This window comes from Hyalella azteca, unplaced genomic scaffold (genome assembly GCF_000764305.2).
Source record: "Hyalella azteca isolate HAZT.00-mixed unplaced genomic scaffold, Hazt_2.0.2 contig14966, whole genome shotgun sequence".
Lineage (NCBI taxonomy): Eukaryota > Metazoa > Arthropoda > Malacostraca > Amphipoda > Hyalellidae > Hyalella > Hyalella azteca.
In genome coordinates this window covers 115,102-140,943 of record NW_025944832.1, presented here as the reverse complement: position 1 = coordinate 140,943, position 25,842 = coordinate 115,102, and the positions used below count along the sequence as shown (strand labels likewise).

General features: G+C 37.8%; 1 protein-coding gene across 2 annotated transcripts in view; it reads right to left on the bottom strand.

Annotated features, from left to right (window-relative positions):
• Nucleotides 1-25,842, bottom strand: part of LOC108666853 (neprilysin-2) — a 61,359-nt gene that overhangs the window by 10,150 nt on the left and 25,367 nt on the right. Inside the window, exons 2-3 of one of the 2 annotated variants that reach the window (XM_018153789.2) lie at nucleotides 5,279-5,424; nucleotides 1,251-2,009 (exon numbers count right to left, since the gene is read on the bottom strand). In XM_018153789.2, the coding sequence (XP_018009278.1) occupies nucleotides 1,251-2,009; nucleotides 5,279-5,424 (905 nt within the window). The remainder of the gene's footprint in view (nucleotides 1-1,250; nucleotides 2,010-5,278; nucleotides 5,425-25,842) is intronic. The other variant, XM_018153790.2, reaches the window with a different exon arrangement.

Genomic DNA, 25,842 nt, shown 5'->3' with positions numbered 1-25,842 from the left:
ATATAGAACAGAAACTTAGCGCGAATTAGAGTTTAGTGAAAACTGAAGTGAAAGCTGAAGCTCGTTCAGTGCACGAGTCAATGAGAATTCAGACTTGGAAGTAAACAGAGATGATAGAGAAATGGTGACAAGCAAATAACTCGGTGAGAACCCTTTACTTAATTCTCCACTCGACAATCGCGTGGCAAGCGGCATGACTGTCGACCATGTAGATATGAGTATTTCAGGGGACGTTTATTCTGATTTTCTCGGTAAACGAAATTTTTTAAACGCAACATGAAATTAACTGCATTTATTCCTTAACACAGAATTGCGTACACAGAAAACCAGAAAATAGACCTTGTGATGTATGTTTTGCCGTGATTAAAACAAAGCGCGATAATTACTTTCCCAGCGTCGATATTTTTCAGTTTCAATCAGTGAATTGTCACGACAATATCTTGAAAATTACTCTGTTCATTAAACAATCGTTTGATGTTACAGAAATATATTCCAAAACCGGTGATATTATATATTATAATATCACTGGTTTTGTAAGTCGATCTTGACAATCACCTTATTTCAGACGATATGCACCTGCGAACGATTACATTGAGTTCAATTCATGGCCACCGGTAGAGGAAGTGATATTTTTCTGGCATTGCACTTAATTGTGATAATATCAGTGGGAATGTCTAGTCTTCTGCATCTTCACCCCTTGCTTGACAACGAGTCTATGAACGCACAGGAAACGCCAATTTGGTCACGAAATAAGATTCGCTGCAATCAGACGCGATACAAAGCTCAAGACCACTCAATCGTATGATGGTGGGAATGTTTCATTGGAAATATTGATAAAAACCGCTCCTCTGATGGGTCAACGCGGGGCCGTCGGTGATATAATCGCGGGACAGCTTCCGGCACGGGGCAGGTTACAGGACAAGCGCAAATTTTCCTCTGAGCAATTACGATGCCGTTTTGAGCGAGTAAGATACATAATCGAATCATTCAAATCACCAGTAACTGTGATTAATACTCATGTTATGCATTAAATTCCATATAAAATAAATAAAAATTTAATCAATCAGAGTCCATTTATTGTTGTGCACGCTGGTAATACAATATTATAAGATTTCTATTCATATTGTTAAGAAAGTTTTCAGCAGGATCAAATACTATCTAAATTCTATGGAAATTATCTATTTCAGTACATTATGTTTATATTGATTTTAAAGCTATGATGTACTATTTAAAATATGCATGTTACTTACCGGAGGTGACGCAGCCCTTGGTGAGACATATGCCGGAAGCTGAAGCGGTTTGGCCTGTGAAAGTTGTAGAAGAATCGTTAGCTTGCTTAAAAGTGTCTGAAACTTGATCAATCATCGTTGGGGTGGTAGGTGTGGTAATGGCAAGAGAGGCTCGAACTGAACTAAGCGTTGTGGATGAAACCAATGCAGGGCTTTCGAATGAGGAGCTGGATATGTTCGTTGACACGACTTTAGCGATTCTTGGTGATTTAAAATCTGAGGCTGGCTCAGAAAGAGAAGCGATTTTCAACGAAGGTGAAGAATCTGGAGCCAAAATTACTTCCGCGGGTTGCTCTGGTTTATGATCATCGTCTTCGGTTGCATTGTTCTCATCATCTCGCTCAGAAGCCGACGTCGATGTAAACAAAGAGGAACTCTCATCTTCGTCCAGAATTGGGGCCAAGGTGGTCCAACCATCGGCAATCTGGCTTTCTGAATGCTTGACATTTGATGTTTCAGCTCCAGTTAAGGAAAATTCAATGGTGGTGGATTTTCTCGGCTCAAGTCCACGGTTTCCAGCCTCTATGATGCTAACCGACTTCTCATCATTTACTGAGGACTGTAAACCGGCTCCAGTTTGGGATTTACTAAGTAACTTGAGAGCCCAGTCAGGATCGAATTGGATGTTTTCGATTGATTCGAATCGATCGGTGGACGCTGACTCACGGAGTGATCGTTTAAACTTGTTATGACTAACTGAAACTCTAGCCGAAGTATCTTCTGTGTATCCAAAATTTCACTGATGAATAATTTATGTAACACCGATGTCGAAAAAATGCACTACCAGATTGTGAAATATGATGAGCCACATGATGAGTGAGCGAGAGTGAACGGGTATAACAAAGCCGCTAGCAATTAATGATCGTAAGACTTTTCATTGATGAAAGATTGCGGCATGATTGCGCAAATAAAACAATTAACTTGGAGGTGCCCTCATGTGGCGGGTGATGATCGAGTCCGACGAAGTACAAATATTCCAAGACTTACCACAAAACTAAGGTGTTATGACGCAGTATACTCAACAGCAGAGCACCCAACGAGGTGAACACAGTGATGCCCGGAAGCCAACAGACGTCCGTTGTTCAGTCGACAGTCAGATGACGTCACGGTCGGGTGGTCGTCACTCGAACGAGTTCATATGGTCGTTTAGAAGTGAAGCAGAAAATGAAGCAAGAATACATCAGCAGTTAGATTTGATGTCGAAAAAAGGGATTAAAAGTATACAGTAGTAGATTTATTATTCTAAAATTTGACGCAATACTATGGAAGATATATGAGGGAGAAAGTGTAATTGCTTAACGAAAATATGTTAATAGAAGAAGTAAAGCAGGAAGAAGGCAGGGAAATAAGATAAACGACAGGGACAGAGAATCGCACAATCCAGTTTTTGTGCGCAACGACGCAACAAAAGTCGCGACGAAGACCGGCAGTGATGAGCGACGGGGGGAGGGAGGAGAGTGCAATTAGCTACAGGAAATTACGTGAATTTGCACGAATGATAATCAAGAGCTCGCAAACATCACTTCCAACTAACATCTGTGTAGTAATGAAGATTTTATAATTTTGGTACAACATTTTTGCAAAACTTTAGAGAGTGAGAGTAAAATTAATAGAGAGATTGAAATTTCTCTGTTTTCACTATAAATCTAAAAAATAATTCAGAAGCGCGACAGTATGACATAATTAAAAAACTTCGCATTTATATTTCACAACAAAATGTGGCTTGTTAATTTAGGTTGGTATTTAATTCTATTCACATGACAGAGGAAACAAATTTTTCCCATGACAGAAGAACCCCAAAATGAATTCCGTTTGCCTTTTCCAGCAATTTCTAATAAACAGAACAGACAACTTAAAAAAAACATATTTTTATTTGTATTATCGGTGTCAATTGGGCGGGTTGATTTTTTTTCTATTGCACCATCGATGGCTGGATCAAACTTGCTTTGGTTAGAAAATTCTATGAATAATAAATTATAGAGAAAAGTCTACGGTAATCGAAACCCACATTTAATTTACTCAAAATAGTACGTCCATATTTATATTTTGTTAATTACACATATTCCAATGAAAAACACTATACTTTAATGCAATGTTTGAAAAAATTCTATTTGAGTATGATTCTTTAGCATTATTTGCCCCGATGTTGCGTTGAGAGTTATAACAAAAGCACTACACATTCCTGAAAGCCCGTTAACCTACAAGGAGTGCGTCTGGGCTGTTGAGCTCCAAGTAATTATCTTCATCCAGGAACTGAGCCCGCAAGGTGATCACAAACTTAAGAGTTTACAGTGGAAAGTTTAATCGAGCAAACAGGAAGGTTCATTTGAGGAACCCTAGTATAGGTAAAAGAGTGTGGCTAGAGTAAGGGCTACTCTAAACCATTGGGATCACCAGTTCAGATCTTGAATAACAATATGATTGTACAGACAAAATATACATTGAGTGTTGCAATAAACTTGTGCCTCATATTTAGTTGCTCAGAAATGATGTAGGATTGAAAAACTCGGCAGCAATAGGCGCTGCAGAGGGAAGATTGAGCGGTAGAAATTTTGTAATCCAAGTTCATTCATTTACATAAAATATATAATTTACTAATCCATTTGTAGGGAAAAGAATATATGCAAAAGAAGTTAATGAAAATAATTCAGTTCTTTCCGTCCATATTTTTTATCTATGTCTCGTGATGTTGAAATGGAACCATTGGACATACAACATAATTTTTTTCACTCACATTGGAGAAGCTGACTGAAACTTCAAAGGCCATAGATATGAAGGCCATATTAACCTGTTATAGATATATTTTTTACAGTCTAGTCATCTTCCTGCATGGTTCCACATACAGAAGTCAACGGGTCGTGAGTAAAAAACTTCCCTTAATAATATATGTCGAAAGTACCGTCGCTCAAACAGTTATTGATGTCAAACATACCGATGTTTCCGTGGATGTTGATGCAGAAAATTCAAGCGATCACACCCCAGTTGTCACAGCATCCGAATACCAGGTAAGGTACGTGAGATTCCCAATTATTTTGATATCTTTTAATGGACACTTCCAACAGCGACAATTTTCCAACAAAATTAACCAACATTATTCATCACCATTATTATGCCGGAAACCTTGAATGAGTTAAAAATGTAAAAAATTAAAAAAAGAGTAATATTTTAGTAGACATGATCAGAGTAAACTGTACATTGTCCAACCTTGACGAAAGAAGAAAGTTGAATTTTGCTTAGTGATATATTAAGCGCAAGGGCTCATGTTTTAGAAACTGATTGAGCAAATGCACCCAGCATTGCGAAATATGCATGAAAATCGTGTAATGATTCCACATCAATGTACATATTTCTCATTTATTTTTGGAACAAACAAAAAATGAGGCATATTATTAAAAATGAAGGAATGTCATTATTTAAGTAAACAAAATAGATTTGTCACGTTATTGTTTTCATGTCCGTTATGTTATTTTCTATGAAGATAAAACAAGTTGATCATTTGAAATTGGAAACATATGCCAAGATTTGTGGTAAAATACATATTTCAAAGTTAATATTATACTATTGAGAGTAAGGTTTCTACAGGTTAGAACACAAGCAAATAATTACACTATTAATATTAATATCGTTCATTGGCATGAACATGAGTCTATTGAATTATTTATTAACATATGGTCAAATAAACTTTCTCTACACCGAAAAAATTAGTTTCCAGACATAGTACGGAGAGGTATGTCTGGAAGCTCCGTAAATGATGTACGGAGGAAGGTATGAATTAGAATACTAGAGAAATGAATTCTTGTACCAGAACTCTGTTAAAATACGTGAAGCGACATGTTCAACAGGTGTAGGAATCGCCATAAGCTCTTTTTTGTTAAACTCTCCTGTATATTATTTGATTAAATCGTAAGCTAATAAACGGCGAGGTTGTGTGAGCGCCAATTAAGTACCCCATATTACGATATAATAAATTTAATAAACTAAAGTCTGACCTGCGAACAAGCTGTTAGGAGAAGAACCAGCGATGACGGCGGCCATGGCGAGACACACGGCGATGAGGAGGAACAAACTCACGGCCACCATCGCCAGCAGCGCCACCTCCAGGCGCGTGCGCGACACCCACCATCCTCCGCTGGGCCTGCAGCACGGGACGAGAGATTGATCACTTAAAATTTTACCGTGAATGGAGCACAAAGAAATTTAAAATGTAGTGAAACATGAGATGAGATACATAATTAACTTTCTAAGACGTTAATTTTGCACAATTTTTACTAGATCGAGAAACAAAATATTTATAGCTAATAGGTTAAACGCGATGTTACTCCACAGAGATTAACTTAAATATATACTTGATATAAAATACCTATCATAATTACCTATAATATTGATATATGAAAATTTATTTTTATGAATTAAATAATAATTCAATATTAAATTAATAAATAAATTCACAATAAATAAACATAAATTTGAATTATATATTTTATGTAAGGAGGACAAAGACCAACCATATCTCCCTCTCTGATTAAAATGTTCAAATTATATTACTATTAAATAAAAACATTCACGTAAACTCCAATTTTATGAACAACATCAATTTCTACTGCGATTCGAACTTTTAACAGTCATTATTGAATTAGTTTCAAAATGAAAATTTAGATTCAATAAAAATTTGATTTTGGCAGCCCCTCCGCGTTTCGTCAAGTCCAGCGATTACAGCACTGATAACAAAACTGCCGATCTAGATAACATCCTGCGCTCCGATAACGTCCGACGACTTTCAACGCCTGGCTATGCAAATGCATACAAAGCAATCACACAATTCACACATGCATTATAAATAAACTGATAATAATAATGATTTCGTACAAATATATTTATAGACGCGTCTTGCTGCATGAAGTTGCTTACATAAAAACTGGAGTTGGCAGTATTTACACACGATAGAACGTGAAGAAGGTAAACTCGAAGGTCTTATGACATAATCTTCAAAGATCCCACCACCAAAAACGTTAGAGTGTCGGTACTAAAATATACATTTCGGAAATCACATATTCTTGACCCCCCTCCGAAATATTCTTGCTATTAAGAACGCGGAAGCGATCGAAGTTTGCGTCATCAATCTTGAGGGCTGAAGTCGTCAAAATTCTTGGGATGGGCAGCTCAAGGCGGACCAAAAGAGCTGAAATTAATGGCGGTTACGGGCCTAATTACAATCATAAGTTTAGAAGTGCCCTCTATCGGAAAAGTAATGCAATATCGGCCAACAAAACTCAATATGTGAGGCTCCAGCCCACGGTCGATTGGCATCCGAAATTCGCGTCCACTGCAATGGTGATCGAAATTCTTGGTTGCCCCTAAGAATTTAATATTACGTTCAGTTAGAGCAATTCTGGAGCTGATATGTAAATGAATCAATTTCCACCAAACACTTGAAATAAATTAAATGGTTATTGATTCTGCATTTTATGCAACTATCACATGAAAGAAAAAGGCTACAATTTTTAGCCTCACAACGTTGAGGACGGTTATGAACATGCTTAATGCTGTATTTTCATATTTTAACTAAATATTCTATAAGAGCAGTTTTGCACATTAATGGATTTAATAGGTTATGGAAATAGAGTGACACTGTCATGTGAAATGGCTGCAACAACAGAAAGTCAGGGAGAGGCTCTGTCCTTTATTTATAGTCTGCATTTTAACTAAATACTTTAATTGAAACCCCATCTTCATCCACGTATCGTTCGACGGAACAGAAATCGATGACTTGAGTCCCGACACCAAGCAGTTATCCCAACAAAAGTGCAGCAGGTCTCCAAATTTGCGGATTCAAAAAAAGCAACTCAAATCATGCACTGATACTAGAGCCTTCCTGTGTGTGTATGACTGATGACCAAGAAGGTCTTACTGGTTATCCGGTGTCCAGGCCTCCGTGATGAATGGATGTTCCATGACCAATGGTTACATGGCCGCTTCATCCATGGCAAACAAATAGACCACGGTTGGGCACCCATTTATAACATTTCTATTTTATGTGAAAAAAATTTTCATGCTAGGTCATGAGCAGCATGAGCTTGCAAAGCATATGCCATTCTGAATTAAAACAATTCCGGCCTGTGTAAAGCCATCCAAAAAAATTCTGACGTTAGACAACATAAAGGCACCGAAATTCGCACATCCATGAAATTATGAGGCCGTCGCCCAACTATAAAACGCACCAGCTCGTTACGATGCTATGTAGACTAATCTTCGAGTGTTACCCATTCGATTATTTATCGGCATGATTTTTTTCGAGAAAAAATCTTTGCGCAAATTTCCATTTTGCGGTCGACTATATGGGCTATAAATAGAGTGAATTTATCGAATTTAGTTTATTCTATGCAATAAATATTATTTTATTAATCAACTGTATTTCCGTTACAGTATAAAAGGATGCCAGATTATTCAGATTTCCGCGTAATGTACATGTGAAATTGTGAGCACTTTAATAAATATGCTGAGAAGAGTTACAAAACGTTTGCAATGAGATATTTAATAAATAAATACACATAATAAATTCTTGAAAAATAACTTTTTCTTGCTCTAAAAAATAAGTTCTTGTAATAGACAGAAGGACTTGAATGAATCTACCATGTCACGGCAATGGTCCATCCTTATGTAAACAAAATGTGAGAGTAAACCGAAGCTATCGCAATGGTTGAGACATTCTGGGTTGAGGTTGACACCTCCAGACCTCAGGTCTCAGATGCACCGTGTTCATCTCCCAAAATACTCACTCATCTTCTTTAGTGTCATTTTGTAAAATTGTTATGCGCCGTTACTGAATGTTTGAGTTTTGATACTGCTGTAAAACTACATACTGCTGTAAAAGAACACATATTTTTCGTATATGAAAAAATTTAAATATTGTTAGTTTCTATCCACTGCTTTTATTCTATGCACTGCTTTTTAACTTATTCACACATTATTTTTCTGTAAACCCAAATTGTAACTTCAACTCATGATTTCAGCCAATTTATTTCTTCTAGCCGTGAAGAATCAATTCAATAGGATACTAAATTAAAGTTTTCCCACAGAATAAAAATTAAAGAAAATCAATAGAAAATTTCTTATTTTTATTTGACGTTTCTGTCTTTAAAGTTCTTAATTTGCTAGCGAATTAGGTAAAGTAAAAAAATAACATTCATGCGTTTTCATATTTGCGATCCATCGGACACTTCGATGCTGGCTACCAATATAACATAACTGCACAGTATCACTTTATTTGCGCTCATTCATCTATCCATTCACGCCACGGATAGTATCACAATCCTTACCTAGTCTCTGGCTTTGTTAGGCCCGATCCTCACCTAATCTTGGCCGATCAGTTGATAAGGCGATAGATGAAAAGGGACGAGTTAATGGTACGTGCAAGATAATAGAACCGTAGCAAATTCCTTCCATCAATAATAATTACCACGTAATATTTAGTTGAAAAAGTTGAGAAAAATGGCAGAAACATTGGCAAAAAAACGTTTTACAATAAATTTATTGGGAGACTGCACGCAAAATTATGCACTAAATAGAGGAGTTTTTGCAAATCCTGTATTATCGTGAAGCTGGAGCTCATGAAAGCTCACCATGAAAAATAATTGTACTTGAAGATTTCATGCTCGTGTCTTAAATTAGAAGCACTTTGATGGTCCATTTGAAGCGAAAGTCAATCACAAGCACCAAGACCGTAAAACACGCTCTACCTGATTTGCATATTTCCGAGCCCCGGATGCAGAGAACGTCCTGAATTATTGGTGCAATTTGCCCGATTATCGTTGGGAAGGCAACGCTTCCGCCACGGGATGGTCCATTATCGGCAACACTAAAGAAGTTATAAAATCGGCAACGCAACTCGACAGAACTGCAGCCACAGCCTTGAGCGTTGTGGATGATCAAGGACAGCTAACGAGTAACAGGCAGTGACGTTGTTGATGATCAAGGGCAGATAATGAGTAGCAGGCAGTGACGTTGTTGATGATCAAGGACCGCTAACGAGTAGCCGGTAGTGACGTTGTTGATGATCAAGGACAGATAACGAGTAGCAGGCAGTGACGTTGTTGATGATCAAGGACAGATAACGAGTAGCCGGTAGTGACGTTGTGGATGATCAAGGACAGATAACGAGTAGCCGGTAGTGACGTTGTGGATGATCAAGGACAGATAACGAGTAGCAGGTAGTGACGTTGTGGATGATCAAGAACAGATAACGAGTAGCAGGCAGTGACTTTGTGGGTGATCAAGGACAGCTAACGAGTAGCAGAAATTGACGATGTGATCATCGAGTAACACGAGTGTCATTAAATGTTGTCTCAGCCGATCAAAACACATTAAAATTTAAAAACTGATTTATTGAAATTACTAGCATATCAATTTTACTGCGGGTTTGTGTCACTTACGTGAACAAAGAGAAAAATATATACAAATTACATCAATATTAAGTAAGGATAATTTCCGCTTGACTTTCATGGAAGTGGTCCAATAGCAACTTAATTTTTTTAGAAGAACGCCCTGAATTCCAATTCTATAAATTTCAAAATCTCATAGCTTATTATAACCTAAAAATTACTAATTTATGTCGAATAAATTTATCGAGTCAATTTTCGTTCTTGAACCACAACACAAAATTCGTATTTCGCAAATCAGTCCCACGCTATCAGTAATTCTCCACAGCATCATCAAAAGTGTAAATATTCTCCGTTGCCATCGAAAAAGCTTGGAACGATTGACCATGGACCGCATGAAACGAAAACAAACCGACATCGGAGCAGCTTTAGGACGCGCTGACAACACTTGATGCCTTTCATACGCGAGAATTATGAGCCATTTAAACGCCGAAACCTCATTGTTGAGCATCCATTGTACAGTGTACCCTATTCAAACTGTTCATAATTGAAGAGGCCAATTCATGGCCAATTATAAGAGTAAATCGCTGATCGGCTATTCAATATCCAGCACACATTCAACGCATTGGTTACATTTCGCGTCAAATACGTTTCTCATCAGGAAGACTAGCATATACAATAAATAAAACTCAATTTTGATTCGTGATATGCAGACATGAAATCGATAAGCAAAGACATATCAGAAGACCTCCTATTACTTAACAATAGATATTTAGAAAATTTGTACTGTATAAAATTTAATATTAAGCGAACAAAAATTTTAAATAATCGTCTAATTAAGGAGCGAACGTAATTTAATGCATTGAAAATGATGCATCGAGGGGATAAGTTACATACGGGCATACGGCGCTTGATGTTAGCCACCTACCGCGCATTAAGACCTTACGTACCATGCACGCTGACACTGCCAAACTGTGGTGGCGAGCAAAATGGGCCCATTTTGACACTTTTTACAAATAGTGTGTCATTAAAAATTGAATAACTCTATAGGCGTCTAATTCACATCATACATTCTTCATAAGTTGTACCTTTGAAAAAAAACAAAGAACCACCTCGTATCATTTAAAACTTTATCAAAAATTTAGTTTTAAAAAATGGGGGGGGGGCGCTGCCCCATGTTGCCCTACGTGTTGGCTCGCCAGCAGTTCATGTGCGATAATCTTACCTGTCGATGAACTTCCTGCAATGGGCACGAAATTACCTGCCTCACACGGAGGCATGTAATTTCGTGCCCTTTCGTGCCTTTCGTGTACACGGTATAACCAACCTGTAGAACATGCACACTGTACTACCTGTGACATGACCTGCCAGCCGTACACTCGTGGTAGCTAACCTGTGCCTGAGCTGCATGTCGTGCTGGCGTTGTAGCCAACCTGCTCTGCATATCATGCCTTGCTTACCTTGCTTTAATCGTGACCTGTTCTTCATGCTTGAATAATGACCTACCGCTTGTGTGGGCTTCATGACCTACCACCTGTGCGGGCTTCATGACCTGCCACCTGTGCGGACTTCATGACCTGCCACCTGTGCGGACTTCAAGACCTGCCACCTGTGCGGACTTCATGACCTGCCACCTGTGCGGACTTCATGACCTGCCACATGTGCGGACTTCAAGACCTTAACTCCTCATAACTCCTTTAGAATGAGTTCCGTTGATCTCGAGATGCATTTTAAATTACGATTCATTTTAGCAACAAAGTCATCAGTAACTCCTCGGTCATTCTAGTAATCTATACATTATACACTTATAACTATCATAGAGTTGTGACTGCCCCCCCGCTCCTCGCTCGCGTCACAGCTCAGTGACCCTCGGAGTCGGTGTAGGCCACCATCAGAGGCGTTAAGGTCGGGGCCCTGATCATTGACATGAAACCATTCCCTGTTTTTAATTAATAAAATTAATTCCTTTTCGTTGGAATGGTGTGTATGAATAAAGTGAATGGTTTCACATACCAACGAGTCACAAAAGTTGTATTGACAATACTTAGCCATAATAACATGCAATTTCGTGGAATAAATTGCGCTAATAATTCACTCAATCGTCGGTTATTAGGTAAAAAAATTCTAGTTTAAAAAAAATTGAGCCGTTTGCTATTACTATTCAATTACCTTCTCACGTGATTGCTTTCTTTTAAATTACTTCTCTAAGAATTAAATGCCTAACGTGAAACTAACTTAATTGACTAAAAAAAAGTTGTGACTGTTGAAAAAGGCCTGTACTGTTGTTTTTCATTATGAGTTGTTAATTAAAAATTATGAATATGAAATTATTCACTAATGCGCCGCTGTCCTCATACGACGTTGCAGCCATAACAAACAATATGAGTGTAGATATTTCAAGCATATTAACAATTTGCAGAAAATAACCAATATCCGTGCTTTCTGTGCGGGCTTCATGACCTGCCACCTGTAGGGCTTCATGATCTGCCACCTGTAGATCTTCATGACCTGCCACCTGAGCGGCTTCGGGACTTGCCATCTATGAACACGCATGCATGCATGAATTGCATTCTTTTGATACCTATACTGGCCGGACGACTGTCGATGCCCCAGAATTTTTCCAACGGGCATCGGACGACGTGAAGAAATTCTCAGGACAGAGTCGTTGCCTCGTCGATGAGAAGCGCCTTCGTCGTCAGCGAGGCTAGGCTCGTCGACCGTAATTCTAAACTCGGTTTGATTGTTCGCTCGTTTTATTGGCTGCCAGTACTTGTTACTACGCACTTGTGCGTACGAAATGACATTTCCTGGTAGCGGTGCGCGTGGAATAATGCCATTCTGATATTCACTATGCAGCTCCATAATTTCCTTGGAAAATCTTCAACTGAATTTGTTCGTCCAATTTCAGTTAAACGCAAGAACCCTAAATTCATTCAGTCTCAGTATCTTAAACTCAAGAATAAGGAATGATTGATGACTTAATATTCTATTTGAGTTATCATCACTGTTGCGTGACATCATATTCTTTCGCAAAGTGAGCAAACTGAAAATCGTGATCATTTTCGCTTGTTTCAGGTACGATTCAAAATCATATATATAGGATTACAGTATGTTTATGCTCCTTAATAAAGTTTCTCCCGATTAAAGCTATAGGGTTCAAGTACAACACTGGTTTCGAACCACACTCTGCGGAAAACAATACTTTTAGAAATTAAATATAAAATAAAAAAGTTAGTTCCTGCGTTTAGAAACAATGCAAGCTTCGCAAGTTCCGCCTGTATTAATTGGTTATTATTTTTTAAATGTGCAAATTTTGAGTTTGTTTTGGATGGAAAACTTTATAATTTGGGGAAGGGGAATGAGTATATAATGCGTTTTGCCTTAAGGAAAAATCGCTACTGATAACTAAAACAAGCTTGTGAGGACTTACAATTGCTATTTTTATGGAATCGATTACTAAAATTTTTGCATGGCATTCGCAGCCTTCGACATAAATCCCTCTACTAATGGTGAGCAGGATTCAATCTAACAAGTTCCGACATTCACTATAAAGTTATGTCACTTGGTGACTCCATCACAGTCTGAATTTGCGGCAAATTTGGTCATCGTTTGCCCTGCAACCAACACGCTCCGTAATCCACTTCCGCCTCGGATAACTTCAACCTACAAGTTTGCTCAGAAGCGGGAAAGCAGGTAGGACAGCCAGCTGGTCTCAATCAGCAGCACAGGACAAACAAGACACACACTTCCTTCCCTCGTGCCTTACGGCAGATTACTGGCTGAGGACGTCTGAAGGAACCCTCGGCCGCTGCCCTCAGGCAGTAATAAAAATACGTGCATGTTTTAACTCGGCAGCGCTAAAAGCTTCCTAAAACGCGAAATCCTACTCTCGAAAAAATAAGTTTTTTTCAAATGTAGTGACGCTGTTTGAGTATTGTCGCCAATACGTTGAGGTAAAAATTTATTTCTTCTTTTTACCCGAAAGCATGAGGGAGAACTGAGCTGAAAGCATTGATAGAGACAGTATTAGCACGGGAGTTTTCGTTGTAAAACCTGAAAAGAAGGGATTTTCGCAAGATTTATTGGACAAGACATTTATACTTTTCTATGCTGACTTTCTATGCTTGCTTTCTAAGCTTAGTCTTGCGAAATTGTGATACAATTAGAAGCAGAGTAGTTAAGATATATTTTTGACGTTAGATACGGCATTTTTGATGGGTCATAACAAGAAAACTCATCATAATATATAAAACATCTTGACAGTCCTTTAGAATGAGTTCCGTTGATCTCGAGATGCATTCTAAATTACGATGCATTTTAGCAACAAAGTCATCAGTAACTCCTCTGTCATTCTAGTAATCTATACAATATAAAAATCACGACCACCGCTTATAACTATCATAGGAGTGACCGTTGAAAAAGAAGTGTAGATATTTCAAGCATATTAACAATTTGAAGAAAATAACCAATATCCGTACCCTTCCTACACTTTCAATTTAAAAAATGGTCTAGTACGTAATCTATAACATCCCAATAATTAAAATCGTCTTCAAATCTTTATGCATTTGTAACATACACTGCAATTCGATGCCTTGCTCCATATCCAACTGGGAAATAACGTACGATTGTTCGTCATTTCCCAATGTTTCGATGAGAAATTGAAGCACAACAATTTTTTCCTGCGGCGTGTAAGCAACTTGGGAATTGTTTCGTCAGCTAGGAAGTCGCTGAGTCGGCAAACAATGCAAAGTGTGTATGTTTGTCGCTGCTTTACCTCCAGTTAAGCTTCGTTGAATTGGACGAAGCAGGATTCAATCTATGTGTTAAGAGCATAGTGATGAAAAGCTCAGCCACAGGGTTATCATAAATGCCAGTATGGTAATAATGTATAACATAGGAAAATAATACTCTAGAATGAGAAAAATTATATTCAAATAACTGTATTTTACACCAACCGTTATTTACGAGAACGCAGGGTAAGCGCTAGACAGAGAAAGAGCGCGCTTGTCGTGCTCATGCCTCCACTGTACGTACCTGCACTGTTAGCGAATTTCCGGTCACCGACATGAACGAAGCGGTCACGTTTGCGATGAACTTTCTCAAAGTTGCGCCTATTTTTATAGCGACGCTAAAAACGGTCAATCCGACAGAGGGCATTTCACTCACATCCTCCGGCAGTGCGTGAGCGGTTATATACACTACGTCTGCGCTTCTAAAGTACACTCTGAAAATTGATGGGTCACATTGTCTATATTGTGACACACTTTCTTAAACGCAGAGAGCGAACGGAGCACTAACACGTCCGTTTGTCGGGCCAACTGGGTCCGGACGACTAGCACAAGGGGGTTAGGTGCATTGCACTTTGGACAATGTCTCGCTCATTTTACTGAGTGTGCATTTTTACATCACCGCAGGCCGAGAGTAGCGATTGCAGAGGCACTAAACGTGTACATAAAAGTCATTGATGATGTACGTATCAAGATTGCAGCAATATAAGCGAAATGCATATAAATACACAAATTCAAACAATTACTGTCAAAGCTTGAATGGGATTATTTACATAAAAATTTATAGACAAATTTTAAGACATATTGACCCTATTATTGTACCTTTCATCAGAAAGCTTGACAAATTAAACTCACAAGAAGTTCTCAATAAAACATGCATTATTTTTAACCAAACTTGTCTAAGTGAAGGGCTCTACCCTAAATATATAAAAATACAGTAAATGTTCACCGAAAAATTAAACAGTCAAACTAACCGAACAGTGCTGCAGAAGTAGACCATTAATTTGCACGTTTACGAAGACCAAAATAGACTGCAATTGTGAGAAAAAATCTCTTGGGAGTGACGAGTTAAAGGTAGGAAGTCAACTCATGCCCATGCGCCGTTGGTCGAAGCATAATTCATTTGTGTTGCAAACATCTTGAAATTCATGCATGGCTTCTTGTGAAGGATTGGCGCCGACGGGGTCACTGGGAGCAGCTGTTGTCCGAGAGTGAAAGTGTGGCAGCTTCTAGGTCGAGCGCAGCATGAGGCAGCAGTTACGGCCGTAGCAATTAGTCATCTGCAGCAGTAGCAAGTCATCTGGCTGGCTGTTTTGCATGCAACTGCTTGCATACCAACGCGGTCAAATGTAGTGCATTTCATGCAATTATCTAAATGCGAAAGTTGAGATAATTTGACGTTACAAATATTGAAAGAAGGTGCAAAATTATATCAAATGATTTGCTGAAATATGCAAAATTTCTTTCATTTCGATAGAACAACGCTCAACAAATTATTTTTTGTCGTTTTCGACGCTCATCTCTGCAAGCCATTCAAGTTTTTACCTTCAAAGCTTCCTTACTTCTTAGACTAAAAGCTTATATTCAGTCAAGGAGAATACGAGACACACGAGATAACGACTGTTACGAACGAATTTTAAGAAAAGTCCAGGTACACTTTACACCTCCAGCGTAAACTATATGAATCGTATTAAAAACAGTAATAAAGTACTTCACAATTGCAAGTAAATCTCAGCTATGTCTTAATCTTAGTGATATGAACAAGTCCTGTATAAGGAGCGTCAGGCATAGCAGTGTTAATTTAGGGCCGTAAAAAGGCCATACCAGGGCCGTGCCAGGGCCGTGACAGGGCCGCGACAAGGCCGTGCCAAGGCTGTGCCAGGGCCCTGACAGGGCCATGCCTGAGCTGTGACAGGGCAATGCCTGGGCCGTGACAGGGCCATGCCTGGGCTGTGACAGGGCCATGCCTGGGCTGTGACAGGGCCATGCAAGCCATTCAAGTTTTTACCTTCAAAGCTTCCTTACATCATGGACTAAAAGCTTGTATTCAGTCAATGTGAATACGAGATAACGAATGAATTCAAGAAAAGTCGTGGAACACTATCCACCTCCAGCTTAAACTATATGAATCGTTTTTTAACAGTAATGAAGTATTTCACATTTACAAGTAAATCTCAGCTATGTGTTAATCTTAGTGACATGAATAAGTCCTGTAAGGAGCGTCAGGCATGGCAGTGTCACTTTAGGGCCGTGAAAAGGCCAAGCCAATAAGGCCGTGACAGGGCCATGCCAGGGCCGTGACAGGGCCGTGACAAGGCCATGCCAGGGCTGTCACAGAGCATTATGTTACATGACCACACATAAAGACCACAAGCCCGCATGTGTATCAAGTTGATCGAGTCTGCAGGAATCAAATTAGGAAAATATTCCAGTTATGATATTAATTGTCACGCTTGACAAGCAAAATATAAAAAGCCGAACATCTATCCAGTTTATTAATTGTTCTTCTAAAAAATGCAACTGAGACGAGAATAAAAGTTATCTTCGGGGCGATTGAATGTTCGTTGTGTATTTCTCAACTTATTCATTCTACCAAGGATACAACTGAAGAGTTTGAAAACATAACAAGCATGTTATTCACAAAAATTTTGAGTAACGATATATAACTTTAAAAAAATAAATTGCAATCATGATAAAAGACCAGCATTGTACGCCAAAAATAAATAACCTAAGTATTTCTTTATATACTGACAGTCCAAGAAGTTGCTTCATTGCACAGATAGAAAAAATCGGTGTTGCCCATTCAAACTTTCTCAAACGACTGAAAAACTATGAATGATCTGTGAATTTAATTGAAAAACTGTGAAAACGAATGTTCAGGGGCAGATGCCGACTGCGTTTGGTTTTCGCACCTAAACTTAAATAATTGGTGTAACTTGAACAAATTTTCAAAATATGCAGAAAAATTTCATGGCCGAAATTTGCACACCACAACTCCTCTCTGAGTGTCCGCTCACAAAGCTTCCAAATAGATTTTCACAATTACCTAAGTTTTTTGCAAAACAGCCGGAAAATTGCTTTTGTTACACCTGAACGGAAAGTTTGGTAGCTCTCCAATATCAAGATACCGGCAGAAGTTCTGTTTAGAGCAGCGCTTCTCTTATAAACTTACGCATAAAAATGTTGTTAATTCGCTGGGCAATGCATATTTATTCTCACAGGTCGGCGCGCCAGTCGAGCGCGCGGATTCTTTCTGCGAAGTTGTTCTTGTTTGCAGGTATTAAGTTCGGCCTGAACGTAAATAAACATTTTTTTTAATACAATATAAATGAACATGTTTATTTATAATTTAAAGATTTTCATGAAGCTGAATAGATACATTGAACCGAGTCTGGGAAATAATCTGCAATTTTTCTGTCACGAATGAAAGACGCTGCCACTTCCACGAAGCAAGTCAATCATGCAGCACTATTGCATTGTAATTGAATATTAAATTCAATACAACAGACAAAATTTACTGTGATGAATTTTATCCATGTCTCAGATTTACGACTGTTGCCTAATTCACTGCATTGGGCGTTGAGTCAGGTGATGATATAATTAATCGATCATGGATCTGTGATGCAGACCTTTTCCAAACGCAATTACGGAAATTCATATCAATTATAAATTATTTTTTATTCAATCGTTCATCGGCATCGTTGAAGCCGATGATCTATCTCTGTTCATTGATTCTAGATTACTTTAAAAGAAGTAATATAAAATTGTTATCTATTTTGTTCGAATTTAATTTTCTAGTATATATTCAAACTAAACTGGCTACTTCATGTTTTTTTACATATTTACGATGTCTTAAAATAAAGTAACGCGTATAAAATATCTAAAAATAAATAATGCTGATATAAAGTTTATCTAATAAATTCAAAAACTTATCGCCACAATCAAATGAATAAGAATGAATTGTCGCAAAAAAGTAAGGTTACAAATAATATATTTCTTACGATCATCACCCAGAGATTTGCCCCGGCGACGGCTTGATCAAGAATCATTTATGGTGCCTCAGAAAATGTAACTTTGGCAGCTGCAGTGGCAACTTTCAGAGATCGGACTTGAATTGGAGTTTTTGGATCCAAGGAAAGTTTTTACGGTGCGCAGATTTAACGCCGCGTAAGTCGCAGCGAACCGACGCTTCGTTGTGCAGCAAAGTTTAGATTTCTGGTGTCGCTGGGAGACGCGAACCAGATGAATTCATCAATGCCTTCGCCTGAAGTTTAAATACGGTTCATGGATCAGAAAATGGAAGCAGCGAGAGTTTTAAATGAAGTTATTCAATAGTTTAAATTATTGTGACCTTGACATGAAGAACCTGTTTTTATTCGAAAGCTGAGCTCACGTTTATAGCATTAGTCAAATGAAACTAGAAACATAATATAGAAGAGCATTAAATAGGTTACATTAAGTTATCACAGATTAATTATGATCCTCCTTGCATTTCATCAAATAGAGATAGAATTTCATCACATAAGCTTTTTATGACAAAAATAAACCCCACTGGAAGCGCATTAGTCTCGCAGTTAATTGGAGTATAGATTTAAATTTGATTGGTTAGCTCGCCTGCGACCTGACGTACAAATGCATAGAATAGAAGTGTCGGCGTTGAAGACATAGGCCCATGGTAATGGGCCATGGCCCCTATGGGCCATGGCCCATAGATCGTAAGGCCATGCTATGACTAGGATTAAATTTATAAGAAAAAGTAGGAATGTGCCTTTTCCGACGTGAGAAGGTGATTGATAAGCTTGCAATTTCAACATTTATTGAATACTGTGACATTACAACAGGTGGGTCCTGGGTTCAGCCAAAACACAATATTATTGATTGAAGATATGTTTCTAAATGAAGAAAATCCGTATTTAACGACGTGTTCTGTAATCACGATTATTCAATATTTCCAATAATTAAGTTTCTGGCGGTTGGCCGTCGAAAATTTGGCGGCCAGTGATTATATGGTCGACACCGATTTTCAATCGGCGCCCGTTGCAAGATTGTATTAAATGACACTCGGCTTGTGCTTCGGCAATCATTGCGACACCAATCATGCGGCGGAGATCACACACAGCCTGAGTAATTGAGGACGCCAAAATGAGTTCGTCAACACCTGTAATATCCAGATACCTGAACACACATCACGATGGTTCCACAAGCGAGGCAGCATATCAATTGATGCAGGCATTTCAGTATGAAGTGAATAAGTGTAAGTTATGGACAAATTATCACGTGTATGATTGTACGAAAACTCGATACTTTCATGCGATTATTTTGAAAATAAATCCATGAGTTTTTCGTGGCTGTAAGATACCGTGAATAAGTAAGAAGCAAAGTCACACGCATACCCGGAAGTGAGGCGAAAACAATGCTATCTCGCAGCACGACTGAGCTTGTTAGAAAGTCTCGAGTTGAGGCGACAGATGCTGGATTATTTCTTCGGAGAGTCGGGTAACTTTGTAAAGAATATAAATAAGAAGAAAGTGCCGCGTAGAAAGGGCAAATAATAATTCAAATGCCCGTGTGCAGAGGAAAGTAGTGCAAACTTGCACGAGTGGTTTAGAGTGTTCAGTGGCTTAATATTTCATTTCTGCTCTCTCATTCAACGAACAAGGAAGGTGTTTCGTTTCATTAAATAGCAATGTAGAAAAAAATTCAAAATACCCCGAGAACGTTTGCTAAAAAAATATTTTAGATTCTTTTAATAGATAGCCAATGCATGTCCATGATATTTCTCCCGATGTATTAATGTCTTAATTTTATAACCTGATTATAAGCCCTTTTTACGAATGAAATTGTTTTACAATATTTAATGAAGCCTTGCTGCGCCCAACAACAAAATTATGTGTTTTCATTTTCTTGAATCCGAACGAAGTTAATTTTCTTTACTTATTGTTAAATTAATTAATTAAAAAAATACAGAAACAACAAAATGAATCAAGGGATATTATTGGGGAGGCGCGATCAAGCTTTGAACATCTATTAATAATTGTTGAGAGAGACGCAGAAAAAATAACGTGTTCTTAATTATTCATAATAATTCGTGGAAGACCCATGTATCTTCATTTGATGCGGATCCTGATGTATATGGATCCTTTGCAATGGAATTCTCAGACCAACGGAATTGTATTATTGGAAATACCATCAAGAGTAACGAGGGTGAATGTATTTGTACTATTCAGGATTCGAGATCACTTTCGGTTATTAGCCCTGATTAATTCATACAGAATGAAGAACTTGCTATAACCGGTAAAATCTCTGTCAAAAATACAGAGATCGCCACACATCAATTGGAAATTTAAAACAATCAGAGCAGTTATTTACAATGTTAATTTATATCTCTTGCTTGTATATCCAATTTATCTATTCTTGCACTTAGGAGTAGCCGTGTTACTTTCATTTCATTTCGACTTGCTTTTGTTTCAAAAATTTTCGACATTCTAATAAAGTTGGTTTGATTCTGGTTGTTAACGTACACCATTTTTATGTCTTATTTTCCGTTCAACACCTCAAGACTGATTGAATGTGCACTGACCGAAAATTATTAATAATCTCCTGCTCCATCTTCCATTTACATACCCATTAACGTACCTCTGACCCCCATCCAAGAAATTCAGTTGAAACAATTTATTTTCAATTTTTACACTGTGAGCATTTATTTGGTTTTACTTAACTCTCCAGAGAACGTGTGTACAAATGTTGAGTCGACGTCTGCAGTTAGACGACTCAAAAAATATTCAATCTGATGCCCAGGCAGTCAATTCCCATGCAATGCATCTTGCTGTCGTAATAACAATATATGGCAAATCCTTTCCCGCAAAGCCTGCCTTTAACTTTCTCGCAAAGCCTGTTACGTCTTGGCTGGATAAGTGCAGCTGTATAAACTATAACTATACACAACTATAAATAATGTATAACTTTATATTAGCTGACGCCCCAAAAAGTTCCTCAGGGCTCTGCAGCCGACTCGTGATGCTGCCAGATGTTTACTGGCAAGAACTAGGTAAATAGCTTATATACAGATTGCGATCCATAGATATATTGGCGTGCACTCAGCTTCATTTTTAACGAAAATTGATGCAACTGATATCTCGGCAGCGAGATATCATCGTCAAGCAGATATTATCGTTAAGAATTTTTTTCAGAGCTGTGGTAGTGCACTTGCTATTCAAGTTTACCTGGGGGGTGGCGGTTGAACCAAAATTATTTTCAATCTTTAAATTACCTTTTAATTTGAACTCGATTCAAATGCTTGAGTTGATACCCTTACTTCAATATAAGTAATTTTCAAGAGCGAATACTTTCGGCAGCTAATAACACAATCAAATAACATTGCAAACCTCGCATGTGCGCGGTTTTTAATGATCCCGTATAGGAGGTTTAATTCATCAATTCTGCGTAAATGCCAACTTGTATTACCTTTAAAACTTTTTGAAACAAAAACCAAGTTCGGAACTATAAACTTATAAATGTGACAACCGTTGATGCACTCTAGTCTCTTAGTAGCCAAGAAAAAGCCCTGAGTGGATTTTATTTTATGTCAGAAAGAAATGAAGTCTAGACCAAAAATATAATTGTTACTCACAGCCAAAATTGCTTGAACTGTGATGAAATTTTGAATGATATATTGCTATTATTCATTAAGATTTTTTCAGGAATTCCGTAGTCAATTCCGTTCATACAATGCCGAAACGTATCTTTTAGTATGATGCTTCAGAGTGCTGCAGATCTCAAAGCCTGTAAAGTACTTCCAGCAAAACCATAAGAAGCTCTACAGTTTTCACTCAACTGACGTATAAATGAATATCTATAGTGCCCCAACACACATTTGGTAGCAGAAGTGCACTACGAACTGCTAACAAAGTTCCCTGCTTCGAACCCATGCAGCAGCAGCAACAAGCTGCTACCATCGTGCCATATATAGAGCGGTAAGAGCGTCGCAAACGACATGTGATTTGAAATAATTTTCTACATTATGCCGCAGTTCGGTGCTGGCAGCCTAAAATATTTTCTTTGAAATAATGAGCTGGGCAGTTCACAAAAATTTTTACTATAAATTTAAATTCATACCTGAAACGATGTCATGGTTTCTGTTGACAAAAATTCTGTCAGTAATAATATTAATAAGTGAAAATAATTCTGATAGAGAAGTCATCTCAACGAACACAAGAGTCTAGAGAAACCTTCTGTTGGAAACTCGAGGCGCGTGTTGACAGAAGAACCAGTGACGAGCCATGAAAGAATCCTTGTAATTTAATATACAATTATTTGATGAAAAATCATTTGCTCTACAATAATTTGAGGGTACAGTTACTTGATGTACAGTTATTTGATGTGGAGTAGTTTGAGGTATACAAGCCACGAGTCGGTGAAGAGATCACGTCTCTTGCAGCTTGGAATATCGAGGGCGAGACCGGCCTGATATCGGGCGTCAGAGATAGTGGGGCAAGAGACCTGTTCTATATAAGCTGACCCCAATCTTGAACGTAAACAATAGAATATAGACGGTGAAATTAGTCAGGACATAAAAAATTTTGCCAAAATGCTCTGTTTACCACAAAACAAAAAACTGAACGAGGTAATACTTGGAGATCTGTAAAGACAAATAAGTGAAATTGATAAAATTGAAAATTCATAGCAATTTTCCGATCGTCCGACAGAATTAAATTCATTATAAATACATTGGAGCGAGAAGAAATAAAAACCTATGCGTTTCATCACGGAAACACTTAGCGAATTTCTACGTTTTATTCCATTGAAAAACATAAATAATCGGAATTTTCAGAGGTCATTTTGAATAAAGTAGGTAATATTGAACATAGGTAATATTGAACGTGTATTATGCATAGATGTTAAGAATGCTAAGAATGCGGCGCAGTTGTTGCGAGATATTGCTTAAACGTTTCTGCAGTGCCGATGTTCAGTGAATTTACTTAAAATTGTTTCAGTTATTGAAAGTTCTGTGAACTAAAACAAAGTTCTGTGAACTAAAGAACTGTTGGAGAGAGAACATTAACGACAAAGATAGTGAGCATATGAAGAACTTAGTCCAAACCTCAGGCTTCATTCGCTTCTTCAAATCCCGGAAAAGCTCATGCTATATCAGCTTAGGTTAATCGTCCGCCTAATATCAGGTGATGATTCCAAAAAGTCTCTAAGCTCATTTAGGAAATAATTGGAAATTTCGGAGTAGGTAGAACACTTAATTGCTTTCACATAAAATAGACAAATTCGACATCGTGTTCGCTCACGAATCTAGTCATTGCGATCAGGCTTGAGCAAAATGACCAATTAATAATTGGATCACATTTTTTTTATTCTTCTGACAACTGAAACTCAGACGATCATTTGAGATCCCTCAAGTCAGAGAGTGGAAGTTGATAGATCAGTTTTTCATTGAACTAAGGTCATAGGTAGTTTTAGTTCCATCACTGGCTCGCTGACCAGCTAAATTTTTTTTTTCAATCAAACATTACCATGAACAAGCAAAATACCCATTTACTAACCAGAACTGGATAAATAAATGACTGAGCTGACCATATGAGCTGAGCTTCATAGAAAAAAACTGTCCTAAGATCGAGGGACTCGATTTATGTCACTGGGTGCGAGAGTCTTTGACTACCGCTATACAGCAAATCCTCCCCCAAGTAACTGGTAACCGGTGTTTGTTCTAGACACCGCCCACGGCCACGATGATGCACCACCTTCGACGCCCATCATGCGCTGCTTATCAGCGACGCAGAGAAATAAATTGAGCTCTCCCAAGCTCAAACCCATGACTGACTCATCTCAACTTGGAGCCGCTAGTACTGCGCTACAGTAGCCAGTCTTTTAAGATTAACCAGGTTTAAGTTATTCTTGACTCACAATAGGTTCATTTAACGATATTAAACTCAGTACTTGAGTTTAATACATGCGAACATTCTTGTATAGATACTTTAATTTATTAACTTGTATTAAATCATGCTGCCGTGGCCTTCCAGTGAAAATTCCATCATTTCACTTAATGTTTATCGCACTTACGTAATGACGTTGCAGCGCAGACTGAAAAAAACTCGCCTAGTCGGGGAGATGACTAATTTGTGCTAAAGTGCGGAATGTTAGAACAAGATAAAAAAACATACTGGGGGATTATCTATCTAACTGAAATTTTTAAATGAATGAATATGCGATTCGAAAAGAATTATTGACATACGTAAATAAATTTGAATAAATAGGGTGCGAAGACCGAGAACAAAAAAGTAAATTTGCGTCTCATCAACAATAGATCAGCAATACAGCTGATGTGACGCCGCATTTTACCCCATCTTGGACTAAGAAATTTAACATGAAAAGCTTTAGCTTCTCATGTTAAATGCTTAGCTTCATGTTAAATGCTTAAAAATTAATTTTTAGCTTAGATGCCGAAGAATGATTCATTATAAAAGCACATTGGCTTCTGTAAGTAAGATGCATGTGTGGTCGCAAGAAAGTTTCGTGGGTTAACTCAACTTTTGATATATCAACTTTTGATATATCATGTTTAGAGGCAAATTCCTAATTATAGGATTAATATAAACGTTTACAAGGTAGATTCCTTCATCGAGGTTACACACTCTACCAGACATTTCATTGGGTAAATTCTCATGAAGCATTATATATGTATACAACTGTATATTGTACATGTAATGCAACATTTGTGAGTGACGCGTGCTCAGAAGTGTTGTTAATTTGTATACATTAAGCACAATTGTTTAGATATTACCCATATTAACTTGGCTAAGTTTTACACCTGACTGTAATGAATTAAAGTAATTAAATTTTAAATAAAGGAAAAATTTATGATTCGAGTTTAAATTGGACGCTGCAAACAAAGATGAGGGATGACTAAGGTAGCTAATAGAGGAGCTGTTATCAGGATGTATTACAAATCAAGTTCACAAGTTAAAATTGTTTGCACCAATCGATCACAAACTGCATTAATTCCCTATAATATAATTAATTCTCGATAACTGAGGCTACCAAGCCTCAGTTATCGACGTCTGCGTGGGGACCTCATTGAAGCTTACAAGTATACTCATGGCTTATACAAGGTCCCAGAAGGATTACTAGAATTTGAAACAAGAACCAACACCAGGGGCCACGGCTATAAACTAAGAAAACTGCGTTGTAACACATCCATGCGACAACATTAGTACAAATTCGATGGAATGACTCAAGCGATGGCCTGTATAACCAATTATTTGTTGCAAAACTTGTCCGATTATTTATTTAATCATCCCAATAGAAACTTAACAAATGAATTGGACGAGCAGAATTGGACACACATTACATAAATTGAGTTTTCAATTTTAATCACAGCTTTAA